Consider the following 26015-nt stretch of genomic DNA (forward strand, 5'->3'; position numbering starts at 1 on the left):
CTCTTGACCCCTCACCGACCCTTGACTCCAACTGCGCTGGGAGGAAATAACACTTTCCATCGTCCGAAGCGTTCGTAGATTGACTGATTGCTCTTATCATTTGACGGATCTGGTCCAATTCTCTTTTCTCTGTTTCTCCCCCACACTCCTTGTCCCTCCCCGGCACTCATAATAACACTTTTTATCACCTCTCGCTGAAACAGAGACCCAGCGCCATCCGTCATTACAGCACACACTGACAGCTCCTCACACATGCATGGATTTTTACATTTGACTCAATCCAGAGGCTTACTTTACTGTAACCGATTCAATATTCCTCAAATGAGCCGACCGATCTATATACACGCCACAGTGGATGGGATGATCTATAGCACAGCCTTAATAGATTTCCCAGGCTTCAGAGACTGGCTAGTTTAGGGGACAGGGCATAATTTGTGCAATAAAAACATAATTATTCATTTGACTTGCTTGATAATTTATGTTCTTAGGCATTACAGCTAAAATGTATGTGTGTGTGTGTGTGTGTGAATTCTGTGTGTGCGCATGTTGTGTGCGCTCAGGATTGGGCGGCACCATATTGATGAATCCATTCATAAGTTTGTGTGTTCTTAAATTATTAACTACTACCTTGTCTAGTGATTACTAAATCGAGTTAACCACCATTAAAACGTGAGTATTAGCAATAGTAAAGACTTACTCAGTTGCTTGGAAATGCTGTAACTTCGTCTAATAGAAAGCTACATTACTGCGAAGAATAACAGTTATAGTGGGTTTATATGACTAACCAGACAATCCTTTCTAAACGTAGGTCTGAATCTGTTTTGTTTATATATCCACACAAATATGTGTGTGAGTCGGTAGTATTCATGTAATTCAGAGTGATAGGGAAATATCCGCTTCAGATAATGTTAACCTAACCAACATTTAGTCTAATGCTGCCAAAACATTTTCTAATTTGAGCTATTTGTAAGTTTACATCCATCTTAAACAGCATTTTGATCAAGTGAAGTCCCCCTTGTATTCATGTAGTTGGTTTAGATAAGAGTGATCGGGAAAATATCTGATTAAGCTAACGTTAACCTAACCAACGTTTAGGCTAATGCTGGTAAAACATTAATTAATTTTAGTTTTTTTGTAAGTTTACATCCATATTAAACAGCTTTTAGATCAAGAGAACTACCCTGAACAACAAGCGAGTAGTATTCATGTAGTTAGCTTAAAGTGATAGGGAAATATCTGATTAAGCTAACGCTGACCTAGCTGTGGTATTTGGCCATTAAAGCTAACGATGCCATAACATTTTCCACTTATCCACTAGGCATTTGTAAGTTTACATCTTTATTAAACAGCATTTTGAGTAAGTGTCAGATCAGTTATATCGTCCATATTACTTCTTTCACTCGTCAGTCTAAACACGTGATAAACTAGCACATCAGTTCTGACAGTTGGTTCAGTAACACAGTATCTGGCAGTAACAACTAATCTCTATGCGAGAACTAGTTTCTTTGGTGCAACCCTTTTAAATGTAGTGGTATAAAGTAAATGCAAATATCCACTTAGTCAACACTAACGTTATAACTAGGCTAATTTATGAACAGCTAGAGCAACCACTTCTCGGACTAGATGCAGTTTAACAAATTGAGAGATATCAAAACACAAACAGCTTAAGTGTTACCTTATCTTTAAATAAAAATAATCTGTATTGCCTGCAGCAGTATAAGTAAAACGTTCATGTTCATGATGTTGCTTAAATAAATTACAGCAGAACAGTGGTGTGTATTTGTGCACACATCTCTGCACTGTTGTGTCTGACAAACTGTGAGTGTGTTTGTGTTTGTGTGTGTGTGTGTGTGTGTGTGTGTGTGTGTGTGTGTGTGTGTGTGTGCCATCAGAGAGGCAGTAGAGAAAAGGGAAATACTGTTTGTTTTTATTTTGTTTATATCTCTCTGCCTTTTATGGCCTACGCTGAAGCTCTGCGAGTGCCAGAGAGGGTAAAAGAGAGGGAGAGAAAGAGAGTATTCTCAATTTCCTTCTAAAAAGAAAATTCATTTGCAGTTGCTAATGTAATGTCACCGTTGTGTTTACTGAGCGTGGATGATGTATAGGGGATGTTGCATTGAGTGAGACTGCTTAATGATGCATAGAATTAAGTCTGTGGCTTTCAGCTGAGCTCCCCTCTCTCTCTCATACTCTCCCTTTTCCTCCCTCCCCTTCTCTCTCTCATTCTCACTCAGACTCCCCATTCCCTTCCTCTTCTCTTCCCTCCCTTTTACCTCTCTCTTCGTTTAATCCCCACCCTCCTCCTCCTCCTCCTCCTCCACCTCCTCCTCCTCACCACCACCACACCAACCTCTCTCTCTTTCCCTCTCAGATGCAGGCTGTCTTGGACTGTTGGCCACACGTTGCTCTGTGCTCCGTTGCCTAACTCCATCAATCACTACGAAGGGGAGAGAAGAGTGTGTAGAGGGAGGGTGGGATAAAAAAAAATAAAAAAAAGAATAGAAATAAGATATGGTTGGGAAAAAAATGAACGGGATGAAAACACACATTGGGTATAGACATCGCACAGTTTTAAAAAGCTGGAGGGAAGGAATCAAACGAGTGGGAAGAACACCTCTTCCATTTAATGATCTGCTGTGCACGATGGCAGTCCAAATAATATCCTGAATACTGTGTGAATATGCTGATGCAATTGTGTTATTACCGGCTCTAACTATGATTGTAAGTGTATTGGGTCCAGGGACGATGATGATAATGATGATGATCATGATGATGTGATTTTAGTGCTTATGCTAACGGTTATTACCTGAGCGAGATGACTATCTGAGTGGGATGAGAGTTGAGTGGGAGGATTGAGTTGCAAGACAAAGAATAAAGATGTTTTTTTAGGTTAAATGTATTCCTTAAATTCAGATCAGAAAAGTGATGGTGACTGAAATACACCTGATTCTTTTTGTTGTCCTGATATCAATGTCCGTTTAGGCTACATGCTTACAATTGCCTGCTGAAACTGAAATGTTAATTAAAGGAAATAGCTTTGGTTGATTCTGTGTTCACTCTTCTGTTTAAAGCATTAGAAACCAAACCAAAGGGGTTTTTTTAACGGACATCTCTGAGAGTTAAAGCAGGATTGGAAGTATTTTAGTACAGTCCATATATATAGGTATTTAAATAACAGGGCCATAGTGGTCCGACAATTCACCTGTAATATTAAACGTGAAGCACTGAGTGTATTTTCACATTGTCCTTAATTTAGCCAACAGACAATACAAATATATGGAGTAGGATTTCATATTTGTAAGGATAATATGTTTGTGTACAAATGCAATTCAACCAATCAAAGGGTAAATGAAGTCCCCTGAACATCTCACTCATTTTACAAACTTACTGCAAACTAAACGAATAACAATATGAAGCTCTTCCTCCATATGAAGAATAGTTCATTATATTATTATAATTATGATGCGTTAAGTTTAACTGGATCATTTTGACACATTTTTTCTTGAATCACTATTTAAACATTTACAAATACAAAGAGAGAAATAAAGTATGCATGTATTCTGTCATATTTAAAGGTTTAATATGAAGGAATAAAAAAAACATTGAATACAATTTGTTTAATGAATATAGGCTCACCTGTTTGTGGACAGCCGTGTCCGTATACTTCATATTTCGGCTTTTTCATGGTCTTCGCTTGGCTCATTAGTTCCTCTTTTGGGATATTAGTGCTACATCATACGCTGATATTTTGGACAAAAGTTGGCCTCCAACTCTGTGCAACACTTTTGGGGGAGTCCATTTTCTGTTTTAACAAATCCAGGTCCACCAGAAATATGTTTTCCAGTTTGGTGTGGATGAACTTGATTGGCCCTGACCCTTATCCATCAGCTGTGTGATACATTTGAATGCACTAATGCCCCCCATGGCTCAATGTGAGAATCTTCTCAGTAGAGAAGAAGCAGTCATAGCAGCATATTAATGCCCGTGGTTTTTGAGTGAGATGTCCAACAAACCCAAATAGGACCTAACAGTCAGGTGTCAAAACTTTGATTTGTTCAATTGAGACTGCATGGGATCAGACTTGTCCGCCCAGAGTTGGTCTGTTACAAAACATACAAAAACATTTCAGCTGTCTTGACAGTGTTTTGTTTGCGTGTTGATTTTACAGTTTCTCTCTCACATCCTACTCCTTCATCTCTCTCTCTCTCTCTCTCTCTCTCTCTCCCCCTCTCTCTCACTCACTCCATTGCTCTGTTGTGATCTAGCTGTCCACCCCATTCATCATCCCGCCACTCTCCCTCGCACAGAATTATTATTTCTTTGATGTGTTACTAGTTGAAAACAAATCCATTTTTCTGGCCATCAATTTATCATTTGGAATGGGGAGTCACACTCGAGTTGTAGGGGCAACCCCATTTTCCCAATTCTAACTTGCACTATGTGTGCGTGTTTGTGTGAGCGTGTGTGTTGTTACGTGTCTGTGTTTGTGTGTTTATTCTGTGCGTGTGAAATGCATGTATCATGTTTAGATGACAGCTTTCTCTACATGTGAGATGCAGGATGAGACAAATCAGAGGTAAATAGAAGTGATGGGAGGAAGCAGTAGTTTGGGAAAGTGAGTGAGGATGAGAGAAAGGAGTGTGTGTGTGTGTGTGTGTGTGTGTGTGTGTGTGTGTGTGTGTGTGTGTGTGTGTGTGTGTGTGTGTGTGAGAGAGAGAGAGAGAGAGAGGGCTTCCCTCTTCCTCCAGTCACCCTCCTTCACCTAACGTCTGTGATAATTTATCACTCCTCCTAGCTTGGCTGACAAACTATTTGCAGGAAAATGAGTTTTTCCGCCACGGATTTGTCCTCTGGGAATAGAAGGGGAGCTGCTGTGTTTTTATTCCCCCCCCCCCCCCCCCACACACACACACACACATACAGATATATGGTTGTTCTCGTGCACTCGTGCGCGGGCGCACACACACACACACACACACACACACTAACACACCCACACACACATGGATTGAGGTCTCCAGTATTTATTGGGGGGAGGGGGAGGTGGTTAAGATAAATGAGGTAAATTAATAGAGTTACTGAGGGAAAGGATCTGCTTCCGCACCAGCAGATCTGCAACTGACACACAAGAGATGAGCACATACACCCTCTTTCCTCTCCTCCCCCCTCACACACCCCCTCTATTCCTCCCTCCTTTACCTGCCAGGCCCTCTCTACCTCTCTCTCTCACTTTGCTCTCCGGTCCTCCTGATCCCTCTGTTGCCCTCCCACAGATGACAAATGTAACACTCAGACAAACAGCGATCAGGGCCATACAGCATAATGTCAGCTTAGATCAACACTGGGACAAAAGCAAATATCACAGCATCAACACTGCATTACAAGCACTCTGCCTGAGTGTGTGTGTGTGTGTGTTAGTGTGTGTGTGTGTGTGTTAATGTGTGTGTGCCGGTATTACGGCGGCTGACCCGGGTCACTGGATTCCAATCTCACTTTCAACCTCATCAACCAAGCTATTGACAATGTGCTTGACGGAGAATTACACGACAGTAAAGGCCTAATTACATTGCTATTACCCAGGGCTGTCCATAATCGTCAACACGACGCATCAGTGGGACATCGCAGCAGTAAATCTGCAGGCGCTCTCTCTCTCTCTCTCCCTGTCTCTCTTAATGCCTGTTACCAAATACAGTGTTAACATTTCTTTCCACTTTATCGTCTGTTGACAGCAGAGACAGCCAAATATACTGAAGCCAGTCACACTTACATTATATCAGTCTAATAAATATGAAATGAAATATGTGACAATAGATGCATGCCTAACTACCCGCTTCTATTCTACACACCTCCCTAGCTTGACAATAAAAAAGTTTCACACCGTAGCGGCTATATGTGTGGCTTTATTTAGGCAGAGAGCTGCTTTGAGCTAATTGGTAACATACTAGCAATGCCAATGCTAACATGCTGATGTTTAGCAGATATAGTTTTAATCGTGTTATCTTGGTTCGCATGTGCCAGTTAGCACTAAAACACAAAGTGCATCTGAGGCAGATGGGAACGCTAGAAGTTTTAAAGGTACATAGTCATAAAAGTATTGGATAAATTACAATTGTGACATGATGATGGCGTTGGATGAAAAATCAAAGTTCTTACAATTCTGGGTCTCTTCAGCAAGTAAAAAGCTGACAAGATGACACAAAGTGTTTTGGTTTCCTTGCTGACATTCACTCAGCCTGCTTAGTTGTGCTTTGATATTTTCTGCACTCCAGCTGCATTCTGCTGTTTGGATAAAGAGGCTCTTTTGCCATCCACTTGATTAACTCGGTGCTCTCTACTTGTAAGACGGCACCTGAGTTCTCATGAGGACTTTCATCTCCACACGCCTCAATAACACCACGGCCAACTGGCACGTATGTGATGCCCGTCTCCCTGGAGACCGACTCTGACTGACAGGCATGAGGACGAGGTCCACTCTGATGGACCGCTCTGATCATCAAAGTCTACTGCAATCACCAGTGTGTGTCGATGGGGGTGCGTGTGTGTGTGTGTGTGTGTGTGTGAGTGTTTGTGGCCTTTATCACCCACATTGAATTCATTCATATAAATCACTAAGGTTGGGGACCTCTTTTACTGTTACACTATTTTAGGAGACGTTAAGGAAGGGAGAGGGTCAGGAACGGAGACTGAGCAGATTAAAACTTCGATTGAAGAGTTCACATCTGACCACCGGTCCAAATTGCATGTGGGCTAAACACAACTAAACACAGCTCACAGGCTGAGCCCCGCTGTTGCTAATGGCCATTACTGCCTGTATGCCATTGTAGGCCTCACAATAGCAATCACGCTGGGATTTTGTGTGGAGCTTGCTGGCAACAGTTATTAGCCCCCCACCCCCCCCAAAAAAAAAAAATACTTAAAGGGGGAGCAGTCAAGAGAAGAACAAGAAGATTTGGGGTCCTGCACAGGGGGGGGACGTCAGCAGGAGGGACAGTGGGGAGGGGGCAGGCTGTGGGGTCAGAGGGCAACACCAAAGCGGAAATGGGAGGCACACGGGGAACAATGGACGGGGCTGGACTAAGACAGACAAAGCTGGAGGGATGCACAAAACACAGGAAGATGAGGAGAAAAAGATGAGGGCTCAGAATGGAGAGGAGCCCAAACAGATGGTAAAGGCTGGTCGCAGAGAAAGAGGGCGGCACTGAAAGGACGAAGGTGGAACAAGCTGAAAAGCTATTGGCAACACATGCATCATGACAGTATACACCTATGACTGAATACCATATGGTAACAAATAGGCAACACATAGACCACCATCTATGCAGAAGAGAATCAAGAATCATCATATCACCTTATCCTTAGCTTACTATTAAGTTAATAGTAGTATGGACTTAACTTCTAGTTCTCATGGTGACATACTGGGACACTTAAGGTCCTCAAAAAGTCCTTAAAATAATATTTAATTTAACCCACAAATGAAATACAAAGACATCTGAGTAAATAAACATAAAGTATGATTGGCATTCTCCCTTATATTTGCAAAAAAGACCCATATTATTATTGTGAATGTCTAAATTAACCAGGAACAGGGCAGAACACATTTCGCCACTTGTGAGCTGGCAAGACCGTCGCCTATAATGGGATCATCAATAGTGAGGTGTTTCTGCAGCTATTATGACCTAATTACGGGCTCATCTCGACTCGCTGGCCACAGAGGAGACGTGCGCTCGCTGGGCTAGATTTATAAAAGTTGTCATTAAGTGGGTGCTTTTTCCCCCCCGAAAAGCATTCATCTTTACGGGAGCGCGCAGGGGAGCAGGAGGCGACGCATCAGTGCGGGAGCGCGCACTGCGAGTCCAACAGTCACACCTCTCTTAGTTTGAGTGAGGGATGGAGGATGAGAGAGGATGCGCTGCTGGTGAACGGAGAAGGACAAATTTGACTTTTATAAAACTCTCGGAGGGTTTTTATGTGTGTGTCAATCATAGTTTATCTTCAACAGGTTTCGCTTTAATATCCTCCAGGTGCACTCGTTCATAAGGGCTTTGGACCATATTACTTTCCATGTTATTATATATATAATTGTTTTTGGCCTGTAAAGTTTAATATAGTTTCTGCTATAAAATACATGTCCTGAATTATAGACGTGCAGAATTATCTATAAGCTGTTTTTTGCGGAAGTCAAAATAAAATTCAAGGCATTTTTTAATCGTGTCCAATTTATTTTGTGCTGTGTGGCATCCAAGCAGTTACCTTTAGCAAAGTACACCAAACAGAAAACATATATTATGCATGTCTTATCTCTGCAGTCGGAAGTGTTCGCCCTGACCTTTTACCCTCACCTCTTGTTGCCACCTGTCGCCGCAGGTCACGCTGCTTTTTTTTTTTTTGTAGCGGACACACAAACTTTGATCGGGGAAGTAAATCCGGAGATACACCCGTCAAGAAGACCCGGAGACAAGAAAGAACAACGGAACAAACATTGCATATTTTCCTCTTTTCATCCTTAGTATAAGGTCGCCTTGTTCCTGTAACTTCCGGGAGGAACATCCTAACGAGGAAGCAAACTCAGTTGTTCTCCTTAAAGTGAGAATGTGTTCCACTGACATGATCAGGCACTTTTAATAACGCAGTTTCTAACATGTAAATTCAACCTGCAGCCGAAACAGTTCGACAGAAAATCAGCAGCACATCAAGAGGAAAAATGATACTGCAGATTTGAATCGGTGAGTGTGTTAAAGGTTTTATGAAGTCTGGCCTTGAATCTTTCTGACACATAATTGTAACTATAGTGGGATTGCACTGACACGATGGGGCGTTGCGGAAAACATCAAATAGCTTGCACAATCACGTCTGACGAGGTATGAATGTATAAGGGAATTATAAAATTGAAACAAATTAAATATAATGTGCCAGCCTGTGCACATGCAAAAGATTTTAGCACAGCACTGTTGTACCTTTTAAAGTTATATTCTGAATTTCTTTCCCAAGTTGCACCTTGTCAGCATTAACAACGCATTTTCTTGAGCTCTTCACATCTCTCACTAGGCCTATACGTGGGTAAAATATTTTTAACATATCTGTTTATTAGGACAAATATGGGAAAGTTGATATTTGCACACAAACAAATGCAGTTTCTTTAATAAACTGTACAATGGCTTTAGTTTTAAATTGAGACACGGTATATGTTTGCACATTTGTTTCGTTCGAAATGAACTATTTCAATATTCATCGACAATATTTGCAATAATTGTAACGAAAATGTATTTGTCTTCTTGGATTTCTCTAAGTCTATTTCTCACATTATGATCTTTATTCCTCTCCTTTCACTGTGTCAGTGGCGAACTGGTGGCATTTAACATGAAGAATGTCTCTCACTTAACGACAGCTATCCTAAATAAGCCCAAATGATAGATCTGACAGCATCCCGTCAGTGTTTGCACGTGAAAACGGATTCACGTGAAGCTTGAGGGAAACACGAAGATGCTTCATTTGGAGCTTTTCTAAATATCGGCCTGTATGCGTTATGAAAGTCCGGAGTTTTAGAGCGTGTGTGACTCCTGCCCCTTGGCAAGTGGACCCATATAATTAAGCGCTATTTTAATTCACAGTATCATCCCGATAGATACCAATCTGTGAGTTTTAATCCTTTGTTAAACTCTCGTTAACCTCTCTGTCTCTTTCTTCTGCCACTTCTGCCCCTCCGGGCACTTGTCATTTCTCTCTGGTCACTTTACAGAGGACTGTCTCTGTTTCCATCTCCGGTTATGATTCCCTTTAGTCTCCTGACGGTTTTATTCATTTAAAAACACTCGCCCCATTGTCCTGCAGAGGCACTGGGCTTTTTAAAGACAAGCAAAGACGGACTTCAATCACATGGCTGACGCGATAAGGACTGAAGTTGAATTTTGGTTCCCTTTTCTTATTGTAAACCTGTCGTTAAACCGAATACATATGTTTAAAACTAGTGTTTACCTCCCGCGGATCAACTTACTCCAATATAAATAATTTACTTAAATGCGTCTCATTTTCTCACGTGACAACTCCTCCTAATAATCGCTCCATATGGCTGAATAAACCTGCTTTTCCATCAGACGACACGGTGCCATCCACGCTGTCATTAGAGGTGTCGTGTTTGTTTTTACGGACTCGTGAGAGACAACATTAACAGCGTTTTAACTCAGGGGGACCCTGACACCCTGGTGTGACATCACGCGTGTATACGAGCCCTGTTTCACGCGGCGTGCAGAAAGTAAAATCAACTCACTTCCCTGGAGCTTCAAGTCGTTTTCATGCATGCGAGAACTCTGCATATAGCAGAGAAATCTCCACAGCAACCCTGAAGTAGCATCACCGCTGTTGCATGCATGCTCTCAACGATGTTATATGTGTTTTATTACTAATGTTATCTGGCCAATAGATGCCGAGAGGCTGGCCCTCTGTTGTGCTTTGATCTCATTTATTTCAAGATGTATTTCAGGAGAAGAGCAAGATGAGAATGCCCAATCAAACGTGTTCCACGGACTTTAAAGTTAGTGTTTCGCGTCACTATCACAGTGTCATTCGATTCCAAACTTGTCTTAATTAGGATATAATTAAACACACATTGGACCAATATAAAAGATGCCTCTGTGGAAGAACAATCGCCTGACTTGAGATTGAGTTGTTTCATAATTTCAGATGTTTTCATTTATTTAAGTAAAAGAAAAAATGTTTTTTTTACAGGACAAATGAATATACTGGTACCATATGATACAAAGATATGTATGAGGGACATTTTGTCATTTATTTAAAAGACCTGCTTCACTGTCAGAACTTGAAAAGGAGCAACTGGCGATACAAATCACATTAATGTTATATATAATTAACTGGAGGTCAATGGTTTGGACCGAAATCTTTTAAAAAATATTTCTGCTTCCACTTTCTTGTACGACATAGTCCCTATTGTTCAAGTAGACGTTATGAAATCTATTCGGGGTCAAAGTGCCGGTCTGATCCTCAGTTTACCTGTCAGGAACAATCTGTGACTGATTGCAGAAAATCAGGTAGTAAATAGTGTGTGAAAGACGGCCGTACACCGTCTAATTAAAGCGGGGCTGTCGCTGGAGGTGAATGGAAAACAAGCCGTCTCCCTGACAAGCGTTCCCGTACAGTCACTCACTGGGTGTAATGCCATCAAAACACAGGGGCAGTCATCCTGTCTTTTTTTCTTCTTCTTTTTTTTAGGGTGGGTGCTCCTCACTTTTCCGTAAGACCACGCCTCCTTCTTCCTCTCCCCTCCTCCTCCTCCTCCAATGGCTGCAGGGCTCCATCCGGTGCGCAGCCCCGGTTGGATAAAACCTGGCTGAGTGTTGGCTGTACACACACACACACACACACAACACAGCACAGCAGCCCTGCCTCCTCCAGCACAGCCCGGACACACCGTCATCTCTATTACACCACCGGAGTCCTCGTCGTTTTGGATAATATCAGAATATCTGCAGGGGGACATTTTTACTTTGAGCGGCGTCGTTGAAAGGTAAGCTCTCACTTCAATGCTTCTCTATCTAGTTGCGTGGCGTGATGTCTGAACGGCTGTATCCGTCCGCAGTCCCGGCAACACAGCGAGATGTAAAACGGAACAGAGGATGCTTCAATTATCCCCCCAAAAAAACACTGTAGACTTACTGTCGCTCTGCTTTTGGGGATTCGTAGAAAAAAAACGAGGCATTAAGACCAGTTTATTTGATGAGCGGAAAGTTTTTAAAGAGCAAAAACATTCAGATCCACCTCATGCACGCTTCGTTATTGCACAAAAGAGCAGAACAATTGTGGTGAATTTTCCGGAGTGAATCGCAGTTTGTGTTTTCATTTTCTCCGCCAGCTTCATGCATGATCCTCACAAAATAACCGCAGGGCCCCCAAGTTAGAAGCTACGGGCCACAGTACTAATCTTATGTCTGTCATCTGTTGCAGGCAAGTTAAACTCTGTAATAAAACTGTGAACATTTTTTAAATTAAAAAGTGAAAATAAGAAAAGATTCCTTAACAGAAACTGTTAAGGAATCAATCAATTAATGAACTAATGCAAGTGTAAATAATTCACAGAAACTCTCAAATAGAAAACACAAAAAAGCGAGCTAGGCATTATGTTAAAATGCAAAAAGTCAGGTAATAAGATAAAATGACATGAGATGTTTAACTGTTGAAAAATAAAGGACGTCATTGTTCAAATTTCCATGTTAACTTGCAGGCTAAAAATGATTAATTATGACTATTAAAGGGAACAATTAATAACAGTTGTTATGTAGTATTAACAGTTTAAAGGCTAGTTATAACTTCAAGAGCCACAGTTACATTTAGTTGTTTTAATTTTTCCTTGTTTTTTATGTCCCAAAAACTGATCTTATGAATTGGTGATTTATTAATGACTGCATTTTTATTTCAGACAATCAAGAAGTAAAATCATTACATACCTCACATTTTAAATAATGGGCAATTTTTAAATACCGACCAGCTGCTTTCATTTTTGTATTTTAAGTTTGGAATCATTTTTAGATTTTACGAGATTTATTAACTCACAACCTGCAAATGCTCATGATGAATATAAAACCCCAAACAAAAAGTTAAAATTAATTTTCAAAAACTTTCTAATAAATGCATTATTATCAGAAGACAGAAGCTAATTAAACATGGCAATGCACAGTAGGCAGTAAATCAAAATAAGTTTGACTTAACTTACTCACGGTGTCAATCATCACATCGAATCTAACAGTGTGTGACAGGCTGCTAATTATTTGGTAAATTTTAAAGTGTCCACCCAGCAGGACATGACAACACCTGACACGCTTAAATGGCATTAAAACAGTTCCTCACAGCAACATTAACAATCATTTTCACATGATTATTTTCCACTTTTTTAATCATGTTATTCCAATAATTGCAGTTGATGCAAATTAACAGCAGTCTGAGTCTGTGCATTAAAGATAGGGTGATATATCACCCTTCTTTTGTTGTTGTTTTTTTGACTGTGGAGCTGGAAGTTCCTTCAGCAGAGTGGAAAGGTGTGCAGCAGCTGAGCAGATGGAGCCTGTAAGCGAGGCTCAAATATGGGCAAAAACTACTGCCAGCTACCACATTTACAGCAGATTTAGCATCTTTTAGTTAAGAGTTGAGTTTATGATAATTTGTCACATCTCTGAAGTCCATCTGTGTTGTTTCCTATTTGTTTGTTATCAACAAATCAGAGATGAAGCGGCCACTTGATATCTTTCAGAAAAGCCCTTTATTCATGTTCACTTCATCGTAGTGATTGGATTGAGCTTAATTTCCTTTTAATTGTCATTTTTTTTCAAAAGGTCAAATAATCAGTGATTTGAACGCAGTACTGCAGCGAGTCTTTCTCTTCAAACTTCAGTTTTTTTCACTTACACCTCCACATCATGATAAATATATTACCCAAAATAGAATACACTCTCTGGTTCTAATAAGCCGATTAATGCAACCAGTCATTCCTGATTACAAAGCTGTTAATGAAGGGAAATTGTATGTATGACAGGGGCAGCCGTCTGGGTTGGCCAAAGGGGGAGAGGGTGACAAATACTGTTAAATTGTAGTATTTTTCACGCTAATTCAGATACACAGGCCTGTTCTATGTAGCCTTAAAGTGAAACATACAGGGAGACACACATGCAGATGGTTTGAATACAAGAATCTTAGCTGTATATCTTTTTAGAGACACACAGAGTGCCTGAGTATTTGAGCTCAGAGGCGTCACACATGACAAACAGCCAGTTTGATAAACCACTGTCCTCCTGCAGCGTGTGGTCGACAGTGCGCTCAGGAGCACACTCATGCCAGACGAGGCAGGACGGGGAGTAAAAACACTTTAACTGGGACAGCGTGGAGCCGACCGTCACGTTCAGCTGGTGGAGCAAGGACCAAAAACTCAGGGATATGTCCAACAACGCTGGAAGAGGTAAATACACAACACAAGTTGGCCTCTCGGACTCCTGTGAACAGTTTAGCTGAACACATTTGGCATTTGCTCGCATGACTTTCCCCTTTTTATTTCCCCTTATGTAACTTGAAGTTTGGAAAGAAATACAAATCTCCTAAATCCCCTTTTCACATACAAACACATAATAAATGGTTCATATCACACCCACTCACACATAGTTGTGAGCAGATATAAGTGTTTATTTATGTATTTGTCAACAACTAGAACTCCCTCTGTGAGTTTCCATAAGTTGAGGCTGCTACAGATAATACAGGACAATAGTCAAAAGGCTTCATAAGATAGGTGTTGACATATACTGAGCATTAAAAGGCACTGTCACATAAAGTCCTTATATCTGCTTACAACCATTACAGTGTATTAGATAAACCATTTATTAAATGTTTACGTAAATACTAAATAGGGTGACATAAAGTTACCATATCAGCTTGTTCCAGCTCTCTACTGAACCTGATGTTAACATGAAGGTTGTGCACCATTTTATACACGTATCCGATATCCGGCCTGACATTTCGTATCCTTGGGATCTCCACTGGAGTTTAAAATAGAGTCACATGGGTTTGAACCATGTTTGGCTGTGTAGCATGACTGTAACAGTCACACTCAGACCAATATGAAACGTTCTTTTTGGAGCATGTAAGCCTACAATGGGATTCAGATAGGTGTCCTGCTCACTGTAATTCTTGTCTTCTTCTATGGTTGTTGTGCAGGATATTGAGGTCCTTTTGGTTGACACTAAAAGCTGTCAGATGTAAATTTAGAACAATCCTCCCTCCATCTACTGTATCTATCCATCTATCTATCCATCTATTTATCCATCTATCCATCCACCTATCTATTTATCTATATATCCAACCATCCATATATCCATCTATCTATCTATCTATCTATCTATCTATCTATCTATCTATCTATCTATCTATCTATCTATCTATCTATCTATCTATCTATCTATCTATCTATCTATCTATCTAAGTTTTCTCGTAATGAATACACGCTTTGTTTTTTGGTGTGCTCGCGGTGTCTGTGCACCGTGCGCGTGCACGCGTGCGTGCTCGCCGCCCCCCCACCCCCCCGGGTCTGCTCGGCTTTAATATCCTGCAGGTTGATGAAGCTTGGCGGGGAGATTTTTTTCCACACTCCGCTGGCAGCGTTAATAGAGGCTCCCCTCCCTTCCCTCCCTCCCCTCTCTCCCTCCCTCCCCTCTCTCCCTCTCTCCCTCTCTCCCTCCCCTCCCTCGGCCTCGTCCGGACGCCGTTTGATGTGGAAATGAAAGCTGGGAAAAGGCTGAGAGAGAAAAAAGGAGCGTTTCAATGGGTTAAATTAAAAGCAATGGTGTTCTTGCAGAGTCACCACCGTGCAGTCTATAGAGAAGATAGTGGAGGCTGCTGGTTGAACGCAGCGCGCGCTTTGTCTGCTGCTGTTTACCGGGAGAACCAGTTAGTGTTGCACCTTCTTTTGCAGGAGCCACATTTGACAGATCTTTTGGGTTTATTTCGACTAATGCACGTGCTATATATTTGATATGTATGACAGTCAAATATAGGCTTAATCACAGTGTCAGTTAATTCACTGATCTGACAATATATTAAGCATTTGATACACTGGTATCAAAACAACACGCAAAATAAGAAAGTACCAGCTTCACATGCATACACATGTAATTGATATGGATATGTCTAAAATGAAAAACAAAATATCTTATATTTGGGAAAAGCTTACATGAAATAAAAATAATAAGTAATATACCACAATTGTCTTATTCCTGAGGAAAGATCATGTATAATAATCATTATTATTCTTTATAATTATAGACTGAATTCTTTACTAAATCTCATGTTTCCTAATAATCTACAGGCACACAATAAGGACAGTCACCTTCACTGTCGCCCTCAAAACAAATTAGTGGCCATATAAATGAGAATTGTGAGAATAAGCCTGCAGGTATTATTATTTATAAGGAGGTGATTAGCCTGCACTTAACCAAACAATAGTCCATTTAAAAGTATGAGCCTTGCTGCTGGATAAAATTAAATAGGAGCATAATATAATAATCTGAAGCACTAATAATATTCACATAATTAATATTTGATACAGGTTTTTTACACCCAAATAAAAAAGTCTCAATGCGTTGAAAGTAGACATCTCAAAACTTAATCCAACTTTATTGATCAATTCACCTTAAATCTCTTCTTTTAAAATAAGAGTGAATAAATCAACCCTGAAACATGAACGTCCACCATCACTCACAGCCGCCTTGTTTGCTCGCTGCAGTGAAGGTTTGTTTCTCCTCACTGCCTTCAGCTCCTCCTGTGTCCTCCACTTCTTTAATGCAAAACTCCACTATGCACCTGACAACGCCGGCACTGCTACAGTTATTTACGACACATCTAATCTGCAGCTTGTTAAAGAATGATTGATCAATTTTGCAGGTCGTTGCAAACGAGGGACAACATCATATTCAGTTTGAGAAAATGAAAAAGAAATGTCTGTATATTTTAATTACTTTGCTGTTTTAGATCAAATCCTTGAAGCTATAACACTAAGTTTTTTGACAGCTTCTCTTACATTATCACTCGCAGCATTAAATTATTTGATGATTTGATGACGCTGTGCTTTAGTGTGTTTGTGTGTTTGAGCAGTGCTCTGTTATAATTGTAATTAATGAATTGCTAAAATATTTTCTTAGGTTAGTCTTTGGTCAGCACTCTGTTTGTTTGTGTGTCCAAGTGTGTGTGTGTGTGTGTGTGTGTGAGTGTGACTTTGTAGTGCGGTAACATTGGCGTGTCCCAGACCTCGGGTTCCATGACATTTATAAGTGTTCATCCCCCCTCCTCCCCCAGGTCATGGGGGTTTTAACCAACTAGGTGGAATGTTTGTTAATGGACGTCCACTTCCGGAGGTGATCCGGCAACGCATCGTGGACATGGCCCACCAAGGGGTTCGGCCCTGTGACATCTCCCGGCAGCTCCGAGTCAGCCACGGCTGCGTCAGCAAGATCCTGGGACGGTAAGCGAGCGCCTTGCTCAACCTCCTGTTACATGTCGATCCGCCTGGTCGTGTTCTTTGAACCTATGAGAGTCTGTTTACTGATCGGGAACAATAAAGTAATGACTGAAATCCTCAACCTTCTTCCAGTTACTATGAGACAGGCAGCATCAAACCCGGTGTGATCGGCGGCTCCAAGCCCAAGGTGGCGACCCCAAAGGTTGTGGATAAAATCGCAGACTACAAGAGGCAGAATCCCACCATGTTCGCCTGGGAAATCCGGGACAGACTGCTGGCGGAGGGAGTGTGTGACGGCGACACGGTGCCCAGCGTGAGCTCCATTAACAGGTGACATACTGAATTATGAATGAAATCATGTTAGAGGTACACAGATATGCCGCTGCGTCTCGGGCGGCTTGTAGATATCTAGAAGAACTATAGTGCATTAGTAAAGTTATGAAATCAACATCTACTGAAGATCTTCTTTCAACCTTTATATGCTATCATTATGGCAATGCTTACACCCACCAAACAACCTTCACACACAGAGTTAAATGTGAAATTATCGCTCACTTAGTTGCGTTTCTTCTTTTTGTTTCAGAATAATCCGCACAAAGGTCCAACAGCCGTTCAATCTTCCTCTGGATGGAAAAGGCCTGAGTCCACACACCTTAAGTAAGTCTTTATCATTTGCAAACACACACATGTATGCACAATGGAGCTGGTGTCGCCATCCATATCACCCAGCATTATAATGTGATGTTGAAGGTTTAAGGTTGAAGTGTTTATTGTTGTGTAGGATTAAGCTCGTGACCTTTGTGGCTACTAGTGAGACGTACAGTATCATTTCCACTCTCCGTCTCAAATCTGTCTGTTTGTTTTTCTCTCTGTCAGTCCCGAGTTCAGCAGTCACCCCTCCCGAGTCTCCACATTCGGACTCTTTGGGCTCCACTTACTCCATCAGCGGCTTGTTGGGTATCCCCCAACCCAGCGCCGAGGGCAAGAGAAGCCACGATGACAGTAAGAATTAGATCAAATGAAGGAGACACCACACCATTGGCATCATGTTGCCATGAGATGTGTATCAGTGTGAAAGACGTGATGTTTTTACGAAAACAACAATTATCTGATAGTTTTGGGGTAATTTCCAAATACAAACACTTAGATTCACCAAACTTTCTCAACTAGATTCGTTGCATACAGTGTATTAGCATTCAGCCGGAAGTCATTCACTCTGAAATATCATGTCTCAAAAAGCTGAGAAACACCCTTCACTCTTCAGATTGCTTTATTTAATAACTAATTTGACCTTTAGTTTACCTGAAACTCATTAAGAACAAGTTTTTCTGTCACATGGGAGAACGGTCCAAGAGGCACAAAACAAAGAGCGATGAAGTGTTTCATACAAATTCTTTTAGATTGCATTCAAAATACTCCATTCGTCCCTTAAAGGGCAATTTGAGGCGGGCTCGTGTTGCAAGCATTAGAAAAACAATTTATTCACACATTTAAAAGAAGAACCTCATCTTAGATATTGTCTTCTTACAGTTAAATGGTTCAGAGTCATTTTTGAAAAATGAAAGAATTGTTCAATTCCAACAAAGAATTCTTTGTATTTTTGATATCTTGCCAGCACAAATGTGTGAATGAAAACCTTTAACCGAAACCACACGCATCACACGTCAACATCTTTTTCCCGCCCTCTTCTCCTCCGTCTTCTCAGGTGATCAGGAGAGTTGTCGGCACAGCGTGGACTCTCAGGGTAGCGGAGGCGTCCCGAGGAAACAAATGAGAGTGGATCACTTCTCTGCAGCCTCGCAACATCTGGACTGCGGGTTCGATCGTCACCACTATCCCCCGGACTCATTCGGCTCCGCCTCCAGCAGCAAGACGGAGCAGGTAAAAAAAGCAAGTGTTACATCCAATATGCACACATGTTTATAAGGAATTCATGGTGAAGAGCAATTTGGAACTGTAATTTGAAAATATTAAATCCTGCCTTTCTGTTCTTGACTTGCTCACATGCATCTTTGCTCCTACTCATACATAAGCACACTCTACACCAATAGCTAATCCCTGTTCATCATCCTCAGACTTTGTACCCGCTGTCCCTCATCAATGGCAGCCTAGACGAGGCCAAGACCAGCCTCTCAACATCCGGCTCTGCCATTGGACGGAATCTGACGGCACACCAGAGCTACGCCATGGTGACCGGTGAGACTCCTAATGTTCGATGATGACCTTTGACCCGCGTCAAGCACCAAGTTGAAGCCCTCAACACGCTGACTCTTACCATCGGCATCTGTTAGGCCTGAAACCGCTCACTCTTTGTTTGTTTTTGACATTCCACTCGAAGTTTTTCGTTCCACTCATGTTCACCATTCGTTTTCATTTTCTCACCCGCCTGCACGCTGGCTGTCACCACCTCAGAATCCCTACAGCCCCTGCCGCTCTGTCTAAAACAGGAAATGTCCCCAGAAGTGACGAGCACGAGCCCCTCCCCAAACATGGCATTGTCCAACCTGGCGTTCGTGGAGCTGCAGGCGCTGCAGAAGCCCGTATCTGTCAGCAGCAGCTGCAGCAACTCCAACCATTACCCCAACGCCTTCAACTCATTCTCCCATCATGCACCAGTGTACGGGCAGTTCAGCAGTCAGTCTATCATCTCAGGTAATGACAGCATCCATCTCATTCATGTTCACACTCATCCGGGCTGTACAACAAAAGGGCAATTCGTATATTTTCATTATTGATTCATCTGCCAATTATTGGATGCGATTAATAATTTGGTCTATGAGCTGCAGAAAATAGTAAAAAATGCTGAACAGTTTGCTAAACCCTTCCTCTTCAAGTATCTTGTTTTGCCAAGAACTCTAAAACACTAAATTTACTATCATAAGACAAAGAAATTAAGCAAATACTCGCGTCAAAGTTGCTGAAACCAGTTCATTTTGGGCATTTTTTCCTTAAAGAAATAACTTACATGATCAACCGTTTTTTACCATCCTGTAGCTCTAACGAATAGTAAATTAATAACTCAACTGTATGTTAAAGGTGTGTGTTTTGGTGTGTGCTTTTAGGGCGTGACATGGTGAGCTCCACCCTGCCGGGCTACCCTCCACACATCCCCTCCCCTGCCCAGTCAGGATACTCATCCTCTGCCATCACGGGCATGGTAGCAGGTAATGAAAAAAAAACAATGAAGCTTGTTTTTCCCTTTTCCTAGATTTAAAAAGTCAAATTGAGAATTAAGGGGAGAAATAAAAAGCATCAAATGAGTCAAAGAGGTAGAAAGAAAGGAAAGGAAAGGTGATGAAGGCAGGAAAAGAAGGAGTGAATGGAGGCTTGCAGATTAACAGGAAGACAGGCTGAGTCAATGAGTAGTCTTGCCAGTGAGGTGAACTGTGTTGTGTGTGTGTGTGCGTGTGCACATGGGCCCAGGGGGTATACAGGGAACAGGCTGGGGGTTCCACCCTGCTGCCCACACCCCCCACCCAGACACCTCTGACCACACATCGCCATGGGAACCAGGGGGCCCAGGAGGGAGATGCAGGGTGGGCGGAGGGGGTGTAAAGTCTGGGCATGAGCGAAGAGGAGGAGGTCTTTGTGGTGTGTGTGTGTGTGTGTGCGTTTGTGTGTGTCTACGTCAGGATGCCTGCATACGACCAGAGAGTGTGTGTGTGTGTGTGTGATGTGCCTTTTTTATTTGAAGTCTGCCCTCCGAAGCGCGAAATGAGAGGGTCTGATTTATTATTTTTCTGGTGGGCTCGCTGTGAGGAAGCGTTGATACACAATTACTGAGTGAAAGGAGGGGGGGGGGGGGGGGGGGGGTTAGGGCAGGAGGAGGTGGAGAGAGAGGGGGGGGGGGGGTGCAGGGATTCATTCCAGCCAACATAATTACCAATTAGATATTAAAAAAGAGAAAAGAAAGAAAGAGGAGTGCCAGAGAGGCTAAAGCAGGAAGTGCAGGAGAGGAGGAGGAGCGACGCGAGGGGCCGAGTGAGCAGAGAGGGCGTAGAGGCTGGCTGCATGCACCACTGGGTCGAGGGATTTTACCCTCAGCCATCCACCTGCACCACAGATTAATGGTTTACAGGCTGCACTAACTGTTGGTGAATTATGAGCTAAGCCTGAGCAGACTCTGGCACACACACACACAAACAAGCCAACCCTGTACAAGAGCCCTCGGCGACATCTTAGCTTTGCCCGTTTAATAACGCTCTTTGTTGTATTGATGTGTTTTATCTGGTGTTTGATGAAGTTTTGTTTGTCTCGCAGCCGGCACAGACTATTCGGGTCAGACCTACAGCCATTCGCCCTACACCTACGGTGAAGCCTGGAGGTTCACCAACTCCAGCATACTGGGTATGTATGTCTACTGCTGACAACCTCATGCACCCAGCACATTACCTCTAAATGTATTTAGTGTCACTATAAGGTAATCATTTTGACCTCCACAATAAAAAGACAAACTGCTCATTAACGTCCCCTGAGAATTAAGAATAAAAAAAATCACTTCTATTGACCGTATGATTCACAAACATTTCCTCATGACTGTAATTTTAAAAAACGGCTGCAGGAAAGAGGAGAGACTCAACAGGAAGTGGTGTTCAAACTGCCACTAAAGGCTTATTACTTCAATTTTTGTGTTATTTTCACTTATTCAACCCATATGTAATCGGCTCCTTTAAGGTTGGAAACCTCTTTTACAGCCTGCAGGCAGAAATCAGGCAAAAGATAAAACAAAACAAAAAAGGCTCAAATAAACAGTGACAGGAGTCATTTACCAAATTTACATTCAGGTACTCCATCTAAATTCCTTTTACGTGTCTATTCCAGATATTATGAAGGTGTTGTTTCCCATCTCACACCATCGTACGTCACTACATTGACATGTATTCATTTGACCCTTTTGTCCAAAACAACATCCCAATGAGGTGCAATCCAAATGAGACTCCGACAAGGATAAGTGTCACAACGATCAGCTCTTCCACCTGACGTTGGGGACACACAGCGGATATTGTGTCTTGTAGGTCGAAGATAATGATTACAAGATCAACTTGCACCATTTTATGTCATTAGCAGAGATGTAATGATAACATCAAACGCTGAGTTTCAAAATTATACAAACAAAAAAGCAAGGCAAGTTAAAAAGAAAGAGATCACCCTGTTTTTGCTCTGATAATGTAGACTATGATGGCATGGCATCAGACTGGTGTAAATGAGCCTAGAAGCTCTTTTTCAGAAGTATATGTCAGTTGGGTTTTGGGGGGGAAATCTCCTCCATTGCATTACCGATCAACCTGGTAAGATAAGGGAAAGTGCTGCCTCTCTTTTATCTCTTTGATTATTCCTCTAGAGTCATGAGAGGGTTTAAGACTCAATCCAGTCTTGCAGGACAAACAGTCCAAGCAGCTCAGACTTTCAGCTCAACCATCTGCTGTAAAACCTCGGATAAGATAAAGAAGGTCTGATCGACCAACACCAGCGCCTCCCAGTTCTGAAGGCCTCCATCTGTGTGTCCCCCCCCCCCCGCAGGTTCACCCTATTACTACAGCACCGCCTCCCGCACCGCTCCACCGTCTTCGGCCGCCTACGACCACCTCTAGTCCACCAGGACCCCGACTCCACCAGGACCAAGACTGGAGAGCTCAACATCAGCTGACACTTCTGATTACGGACCGAGGCATGAGAGTCACAGCAGGATGTGAACTTGAGACTCTGCTGATGAACCAGCAACACATGTTATTTTACCACACCTACTCGTATGTTATTTATTTGTCACTACTGATGCCGTTGCCCAGGGTGACTCTGACCCATGCACGTTTACACATTGCCCAAACTCCTCCCATGCCGGGGCCTGTTTCCAGAGACTCAGCCTGTCGTCTCACATCAAGGTGCATATTTTCAGTTTAGAGCTCTTCAATGCTGTTTTGGCCAAAGACTTTCTTTCCTCGCACATCTGCAACCTGACACCACTGATCCAGTGAATATGGATATGCAACGTCTTGATACTGAACTATGCCTGCTTTTGTTTACAATGCTTTCTGTCCTATTTTCACAAATTGATTCCTTTTCTTGATCTGCGTCTGCTTGCAAATTAATTTGTATGACTTGTTTTCACCATCAATTCAGATCTCAAGAGCTTTTCCTGTAGTGAAAATAGACTAAAGGGTGACACATTCAATCACAATTACAACAGAATGCCCACATATGCCCCTCCAAGACAATTAATATATTTGTCTAGCAATATGTACATATTGTAAATGATGAATTACTCACGGGGAAGTGATGCAATTTTACTCAGAGAATGACTGATGAGGTGGGAGGATGATGGTGATTTGGCTACAAAAACCAACAAGGCTTGAAATACATTTGTTTTGCTTCGAATAAATTTAGTTTGTTGTCATGCTGATGTTCTGATGTTTGGTAAGAACTGTGACTATTTTTTCTTATACTGTTATTAATATTATTGCAGATGTAAATAATGAATTTCTAAAGAATTATTTTAATTAAAGCATGACAAATTTACTGTGTTTTTTACTGTGGTCTTTTTTTAAAGAATGGCTTTGATTTGACAAACTATACAATAATAATAAACGAATTATATGTTCTGAAATTAATACTTTGGTGTAGAGCTAACAGTACTGATAGTCTAATATGTTAGTTTTAGTCAACTGAGCTTGTTTAGTGTGCTAAAGTTTACTTTAACTACAAGAGCATTTGATTCTAAATATCTGATTATTATTATTATATTATTATCATTATAATTATTGTTATTATATTATGAGTATTTGTAGTAATATACTCTTGTACTTACACGGTAAAAGCTGCCTAAAAATGTTGCATTTCTTTCTCTTTTTTTGCACCTCTCAGCATTTTATAAGGACGAAAGCAACGATCCCGAAAACACGCGCATCTGTTTAATTTCTTTTTTTATTTTCTGCATCATGTAGTTTTATTTGCAATTATTTCGTCCCTCTTTGCGGCCTCATAATTGCGGCGCGTTAACGACGCCACGGTTCGGCGGTGCCGCGGCCCACCTGGTGCCGCCGCGTGGGATGGCGCTAGGATGATGGAGAGGGAGAGGCCGCGCGCGCGCTCCATCTCCGAGACCTGCAGCACGTGAAACTGGTTGTTTTGTAGGCGCGCGCTCAGACAGTAAGCCTTATACATTGCAGATATTGTATCAGTGAGTGTATCACCAGATATGAGTTTCGAGTTTACATATTATTTTTATTGTTAAAATCCAATGAATTAGCCTTTATGAAAACAACGATGATTAATGTGCGATAAAACAAACCTAAAACCCTTTGTTTACTCCACTTAAATAATATACAACAGCATTCAGACCCGTCTATATTTGACTATGAATTAGTTTATTAGTAAGCAGCTGCTTTCATATGAATAGTGGACAAACTATCTCACCACAAAGACCATTCTGGAGCTTTCATCACAGCACAGTCTTCCTCAGGAGATGCAGTTTTCGTGGCATTGTAAATATGTCATATGATGCATTAATAACAAATGTGATGTAAATGTAAAACTAAATGGAGACAGAGTTTGAATTATATAAAATATATTTATATACAAGAAAACATACAGATGTTTTAGCACAGTTGTTGTTTTTGACCAGAAGTTTACCAATATAAGAAATATATTATTTACCAAGGTAAAGTCAAGTATTTATTTACTTTACTATGTTTGTTTATAGTTATGATTTCTTTTTTTGTTCACTTGTTTACTTATCGAGTCGCCTTTTATGACCTGCTAAAAAACACATTTTTGTTTTTATGGGTTTATTTTTCGCATTTATTTAAAAATGAAACCATATCCAGTAACTTTAAGATTCCCATCAGTGGGGAAACATGCGCTTGAACTTGCTCCAGTTTCAGTGCTGGGTTATATTCTGTTTGGTCTCATTAGACCACTGCAACCTCTACCATAACTCTCAGTTCAAGAACTTCTGTGTGGTTCATGGCCTAATTCATCAGTAAAGAAACCCTCAAGCCTAATTACATAACTCTTGAATGACGTTTTTTGTCTGACTTCTGAGACAATCACTTAAAGTCCTCAATATCAGTTCAGTCGGAGCGCTATCTGTCTGCTGATGAAGATCAGCCCTGACGTCTTTCTGTTTACAGTATGCACTTCTCTTTCTCTCTGCTCCTCCAAGCCTCCCCTCTCCTCACATTTCACCCTTTTCCTGACTCACCTCTTTACACCCCTCTCTTTGTATCCCTCTCCTGCAGCCGCACTACTGTACACACCCTGTAAACTTTAAACAATAGCTGCACTTCATCCCATTGTTGTCCAAGTGGCCTGCCCCACTCCACTCCAGCCCATCAACTGACTGGACACTCTTTCATTCTTTGCAGTTCCCTGCTCAGGCATGCAGAAACACACACACACAAATCCATATACACTCGTATACATACAGAGGAGCTTTTCAAGTTGATGCGCCTCACAGGGGCGAAGGTAAACCTTTTCACCGAACCCAATTTCAAATTCCTCATCCAGCTGATGGCCGGCCAGAGAAATAACAGCAGTTAACGTTAAACATTAACAGTCTCACTGCCAGAGGAGTAAAAAACAAAAACATCACACTGCTACACACGAGCCACAGCAGAAATAACTCTTCTCTGTCTCTCTCTGGGCCTATTAGCGATGGAGGTTTCGGGCCACAGTGCTTCTGGTAATGAGCCCGGCAGCACAATACAGGCACCGGGCCGGAACAGCTGAGGGCAGACAAAGCTGGCAGGACGGGGACTTACTACATTTAACACAGAGCCATACTAACACTGTGTCCATGTGTGTGTGCGTGTGTGTGTAGGATGGAGGAGAAGGCATGTGTCCCATCACCATTATGGGGACAAACTCAAAGACAGAATGGGGGCCCCTGGAGAAATTGCTGCCAAAAAGGCAGCAGAGGAGTGTGTGGCAATCAGTGGGCTGACGGGTCGGGGTTGTCCTGCGCCAGTCATCTGGAAAGTTCTCCACTTATCTCTGGGCTCGAGACAGTGGGCCAACC

The 26015-nt window shown here is 41.8% G+C and overlaps 1 protein-coding gene across 2 annotated transcripts; it reads left to right on the plus strand.

Annotated features, from left to right (window-relative positions):
* Positions 1–13935: 13935 nt before the first annotated feature.
* Positions 13936–23396, plus strand: pax8 (paired box 8). 2 transcript variants are annotated; one of them, XM_076099770.1, is made up of 11 exons: positions 13936–13957; positions 16840–17005; positions 17135–17332; positions 17586–17659; positions 17879–18004; positions 18708–18883; positions 19078–19198; positions 19415–19663; positions 20065–20166; positions 21263–21349; positions 22523–23396. In XM_076099770.1, the coding sequence occupies exons 1-11, from the start codon at positions 13936–13938 to the stop codon at positions 22591–22593; spliced, it is 1392 nt and encodes a 463-aa protein (XP_075955885.1). In that variant the 3' UTR covers positions 22594–23396. The 2 variants fall into 2 exon arrangements, with proteins under 2 accessions (XP_075955885.1, XP_075955894.1); XM_076099779.1 differs by having other exon boundaries at positions 19415–19654.
* The last annotated feature ends 2619 nt before the right edge of the window (positions 23397–26015 follow it).

This window comes from Anarhichas minor, unplaced genomic scaffold (genome assembly GCF_050575085.1).
Source record: "Anarhichas minor isolate MPS153535 unplaced genomic scaffold, ASM5057508v1 ptg000002l, whole genome shotgun sequence".
Lineage (NCBI taxonomy): Eukaryota > Metazoa > Chordata > Actinopteri > Perciformes > Anarhichadidae > Anarhichas > Anarhichas minor.